This window comes from Neofelis nebulosa, chromosome 17, assembly GCF_028018385.1.
Source record: "Neofelis nebulosa isolate mNeoNeb1 chromosome 17, mNeoNeb1.pri, whole genome shotgun sequence".
Lineage (NCBI taxonomy): Eukaryota > Metazoa > Chordata > Mammalia > Carnivora > Felidae > Neofelis > Neofelis nebulosa.
This window is the reverse complement of record NC_080798.1, coordinates 12,839,331-12,844,845: the sequence shown is the minus strand read 5'-3', so window position 1 is coordinate 12,844,845 and position 5,515 is coordinate 12,839,331. Positions and strand designations below refer to the sequence as shown.

The 5,515-nt window shown below is 56.8% G+C and overlaps 1 protein-coding gene across 1 annotated transcript; it reads right to left on the bottom strand.

Annotated features, from left to right (window-relative positions):
* Positions 1-608: 608 nt before the first annotated feature.
* Positions 609-5,158, bottom strand: LYPD5 (LY6/PLAUR domain containing 5). The gene is made up of 6 exons (XM_058708941.1): positions 5,137-5,158; positions 4,633-4,860; positions 2,800-2,928; positions 2,140-2,316; positions 1,792-1,938; positions 609-1,449 (listed from the first exon to the last, which is right to left on the bottom strand). The coding sequence occupies exons 1-6, from the start codon at positions 5,156-5,158 to the stop codon at positions 1,187-1,189; spliced, it is 966 nt and encodes a 321-aa protein (XP_058564924.1). The 3' UTR covers positions 609-1,186.
* Positions 5,159-5,515: the final 357 nt, after the last annotated feature.

Here is a 5,515-nt window from a genome sequence, read left to right as displayed (position 1 = left end):
CAACTTGTCTGCCAAATGGGGATGCAACTCCCTTTCTTGTGTGCCTCTTGGGGTCATTGGGAGGATTGGGTGGAAAGGTTGTGGAAAGACATTGTAAAGCACGTGCACAAGAGGACATGCTGTAGGATTCCGTATATGTGAAGTTCACGTGTCCACATAAGTTTCCTGCACACCCCGTGGTCCTTCCTACCTCTAGATCTGTGTCCAAGCTGTCTTCTCTGCCTAAAATGCCCTTCCTCCTGCTTCTCTTGGCCAAAACCTCTTTATTCCTTTAGGGGTTTGCTTAAGATTCACTTCTTCCAGGAAGTCTTCCCCAATCTCCACAGCTTGGAGAATTCTTCCTGGTTCAGCTTTGCCTTGAGTGTTTTTTTCTGTTAAATTCATCAACACCTGTGTGTTTGGGAGGTAGAATGGCCTCATGGTTGATGGGGCTGGGAGTCACGCTCCGGGCTCTCCATTCATGAGACACACAAGCTTGAGTAGGTGCCCTCACCCCTCATTTGCTCATGGGGATTGTGACAATGGCCCATTCACGTTGAGCAGCTGTCATGTCCCAATTATTCCATGGGCATCCCCTTAGATTTTGACCACAACCACTGCAAAGTAGATCTTGTCATTATTGGAGGTTTTATTTTCACCTCTGCCTTATAGGTGAGAAAGGTGCAGAGAGTTCAAGTAACTAGCCCAAGGTCACCCACAGGCTAAAGGGTAGAGCTGGGACTCAAACCCATGCAGGCTGGCTCCAGAGTTTGGGCTCCTAGCTTCTAGGATATGCTGCCTCTTGAACCTCTCACGGCGATACTAACAAAGACATTGTCGTAGCTCCAAGCTGGCTCTGGAGGGACAGGACAGGAAACCAGGTGGTGGGGTGCCGGGGCCTGACTGGTGCTCAGTAATAGCTATTATTAGGATTGCTCTTCATGTGGACCAGGATGTGGCTGTTTCTCCCCACCATGAGATGATGGGGACCTTTCCCAATTTCTTCCAGGCCTGATCATCAGATCAGGCCTGCAGGGTAGGGGTAGGGAAGGGATGGAGAGAGACAGGCAGACAGACAAGAGGGCAACTGTTGTTTGACATCATTTCCCAGTGAGCCACATTACAGAGGCTGAAGTTGTGTGAAGTTGGGAGTAGTGGGTCCGTGCCTGCCCCCAGCATCCTGCTCATGAAGAGGCTGGAGGGGCTTCTAGGAGGAGGGCAGGAGGGGGCCTCCAAGAGTGCCAGCCAGCAGGGGGACCATGAGGAGCAGGGCCATGCTGTGGGGCGCCTGGGAAGGGGTGGCAGCAGCCGAGGTGGTGGTGAAGGACTGGGTCACGGAGTCCCTGTTGCAGAGTTGCCCCTCACAGCAGGAGCCCTGAAGGTCAATGTTTGTCCAGGGACTGGAGGTGCCCTTGATGGTGCAGGACGGCCGGTGGCAGGTCCTGATGTATACTGGGACTGAGAAATTGCCTGGACGGGGGTAGTGAGGAGGGGTGAGAACTGAGGGAGGCAGCTGCACCTGAACTCACCTCAGAGGCCAGGGCCACAAACGGGTCCTCAGACTTCCCATCTCTCCTCAGACTAGGACCCTGCCTCCTCCCTCAGACCAGGGGCATGGCTTCTTCCTACAGACTGGGCCATGCCTTCTCCTTCCAGACCAAGGCTCTGCCTCCTCCCTCAGACCAGACCCATGCCTCTTTCCTTAGACCAGGTCCATGTCTCCCTGTCAGGCTTGTCTGGTGCCTCTACCGTCAGGCCTGCCCTGCCTCCACACCCTTTGCCCGGGCTCTGCCCCCACTCCCAGCCCCTCACCGACGGTCATTTGGCCATTGCCCTGGAAGCAGACGCTTTGGTCCTGATGACACGGGACCCGTCGGGACTTCTCCGGGGTGCAGTCCTCCGGGTGGATCCCCAGGCAGGCGTAGCACTCCATGCCGCTGAGAGTCGGCGGGTTGGGCGCTGGCAAGAGAGCGTAGACGCACACTCAGGGGATGGTTTCGAGATACGGTCGTGCGGGTTGCGCACTGCATCGTGGCTTTAGCCTAGTCCGACGTAAAGGCCTGAATCCTAGCAAGGGGGGCGGGGCTAGTGAGGACCACGCCCGTCCCTGCCCGGGCCGGGGCCCCTCCCAGCCGCCCCCAGCCCCGCCCTCCGGCTCACCCGGGCTCAGATTGGGGATGGTGTCGTGGGTCATGAGGTCGGCGTTGCACAAGTCGGTCGTGCAGCCGCGCACCACCGAGTAGTCGGGCGGCAGCGCGCGGTCGTCGGACAGCATCTGGCCCGTAGGCGGGCCTGTCCAGCAGCCCTTCTGCACCACGGTCACCGTGGCGCGGTACCCTGGGGGCGGGAGGGGACCGGGGCCTGGAGCGCTGCCTTGTCCCTGCCTTCTTCCTCCTCCCCCACCTCTCCGGGCTCGACCTCTCCCTCTCGCCTCCAATCTCTCCCTCCTCCTCCGCTCTTCTCTCGCACTCACCTCGCCTCTCCCTTTCCTTCCTCTCCCTTCAAACTCCTATTTCCCCCACACCTCCTCCCTTCCGCAACCCTTTCTGCCCCTCTCCCCACCCTCCTCGCTCGTGCTGTCTCCTCCTACCCCACTCACGCCCCTCATCCCCAGTTTTTCTCCCACCCCTCCCTCCTCCTCCCTGCCTCCACCTCCGCTCTCTGTCCATAGCCGTCCCCACGTCTTCTCCCCAGTCCCTCCAACCCCTTGGCTCTCGCCCTCTGCCCCCCTCCATCCCTAATCTCTGATCTCGGTCTCTGCCCCACCCCTTTCCCTTCTGCGCGCGCTTCTCCTTTTTCTGCCATTTCTCCATCCCTCACCAGTGTCCAGGGACAAGACTGCCTCAGAGCACCCGTGGGGACAGGAGATGTTGCGGAATTTCACGGCACTGAGGTCAAAGGGCCCGAAGTAGATGTGTTGAAAGCTGTAGCATTGCTGGGCTTGGGACTCTGCCGAGAGAAGCAGGGTGGAGGGGGTGAGAGGAGCAGGCTGGGTTTGGGGCTGTTCCAGGAACTCCCCCCTGCGAGTGACAATCCCACCAGCCAGGCTGCTCTGCTCTGAGGGGAACCAGGCCTCCTTGCGGTGAGAGAATCGGGGTCTGCCACTGTGGTTGGTCATGACTGTGTCTACCTCCGGGCACAGTATTGGCCTCTAGAGGTGCATCTGCCAGGCCTGGTTCCCTCCCCCAGGTGTTCCGGATCTCCACCCTCCTCCAGGAAGCCCTCTAAGATTTAAATAAAGGAGGAAATGATTCACTCCTGCTCTGCCTGTCCCTCTCCCAGCTAAACTCAGGATGTCCTAGCACTAAAAGGCCATGGATAGAAAATAGACTTCAGCATAGGCAATGGGACTTGCCATCTTGTACTACAAATATACGCACACAGCCAGCCCCGGGGGATACACTCACAAAACTAAAACACTGACATAAACACAACATAACGAAATGGGCACAGGCTCATGCACGTCTCACAAACAGACCCAGAATCTCCTGAGCGTCCGTGCAGAGTTCTACGTTCCCACGTAAGACAAGTACTGCCCAGACCCTCCAATGGAAACTTCCCCAACCAAGACACATGACAGAAAATGTACGATGCGGAGCCAAGAACAACATGCAGAGAGACCCAGAGACAGAGGAAGTCATACCCAGAGGGAGAGACAAGTGACGGCCTCAAGCGTCATAGACACAAATAAAACGAGAGACCACAATTACGCGAAGTTAGAGATCCAAAAAAGAGGGCCATGAGAACATACAGTTTAAAGCCATAAACAGGTACGAGACACAGGAGAGACATAGGCGTAGATACACAGAGAGACGGGCGCGAGTGAAGATACCCGAGCACATATGCGCACAGACACAAATGCGGGCCTGCCAGTCCCAGGGACGCACAAACACAGGGTGGCAGAGACGTGCAAAATTATGCACGCCCCTCCTTTGCAAAGAAAGTGAAACTCAGAGGAAACAGACCCATAGAGCATTTGCTCAAGCACTTGCTCACAGGTGAGATCTGGTACAGACACACACACACACACACACATGCCCGGAGACCCACTGGCCACGCCCACGTGGGGCACACACAGAAACGGCACTCTGTTCCGTGGATGAGCAGACACACACAGTGGCCGGGGTGCAGGCTTAGCCTCCTTCCCCGGCTCAGCTCCCGTCTTAGGAGCCACTTCACTCCTGATGGGAGTATGTCCCTGTCCTTACTCAAACTGGGAGAAGGGGTTGCCTGAGGATGAGGCCAAAGTTCTCTGCCAGGTCTAGAAAGAGCCCCCAGGGGTCCCCAGAAGTACCCTTGAATGGGGACATGGGCAGAGAGGATGGGAGGCTGCAGCAGTGGAGGGAGAGAGAAACGCCAGAGAAAATGGCTGGTGGGAGGGAGAACAGAGGAGAGGAAGACACAGGAGGAGGACGCAGTCTCCAGGCCGCATCTCCCTCAGACCCAGGAGTCCAGACCCCCAGCCCCTTCCCTTGCAGACCCAGGGATCCAGTCCCCCCAGCGCAATCCCCCTCAGACCCAGGAGTCCAGGCCCCCAGCCCCTTCTCCCTCAGACCCAGAAGTCCAGGCCCCTAGACCCTCCTCCCTCAGACCCAGGTGTCCTGCCCCCAGCCCCCCACACCTTCCTAACACTGGGCTCAGAAGTCTGGGTACCTGTCAGGCAGAACACAGCCCCAAAGAGGAAGAGCACGATGGTTCTGGGGACACCCATTGCCAGCTTGCAGAGTCGAGCTGAGCAGAGACACCGAGGACAGCTCCTCCTGCTCTGATTTCTGTCTGGCTGGTTCTCCCTGCTTAGCCCCAGGCATCCCGGCTCTTCAACCCCTGCTCGTGCTTGGGATTCCTCCACCCCCGCCCTTCCTGGCTTGGGCTGGTCTCCACCTAGGTAATCATGACTAGGCCATCATAAGTCCTTGGTGCTGAGGAAGGAGAGGGATTGGAGTCTGGATTCCTGGGTCTGAGGGAAGAGGGAGCCAGGGGCCTATAACCCTTATTTTGGGGGATTTGTGATTTGCAGGCTCTTTTTCTACCCTGTTCCCCACACTGTGTTCTAATCTGAGGTTGGCACAGATGGTCTCTTGATATCTCTTCTCTTTCTCTACCAGAACACACGTTACCTGTAAACTCACACACACACACACACACACACACACACACAATCTCCAATGCTGGGGCCCATGTCTCCAGATGCAGAGACACAAACATCACCTCCTCCTAGAAGCCTCTTCTGACCCTGAGCTTCCCCACTCATCCACTCACCCTCAGTCTCAGGCACCTCCTTGTCTCCCAGCCATCATCATCCTGGGTTGGACTGCTGTCGCCTCCCCTATCAGGCTGAGAACTCCTCAGAAGCCTCAGGGATGTTTGCATTGTTGTATGAATGAATGAATCAATCAATGAATGTACAAACAGAGAGGCAGACAGACAGACAGGCAGTTACACATGGGATGCAGGAAGACAGTCATACCGAGGGCGGACGGATATAAATGTAGACATCCAGACAAACCCAGACATGAAGAGGGGCACCCTGATGAAC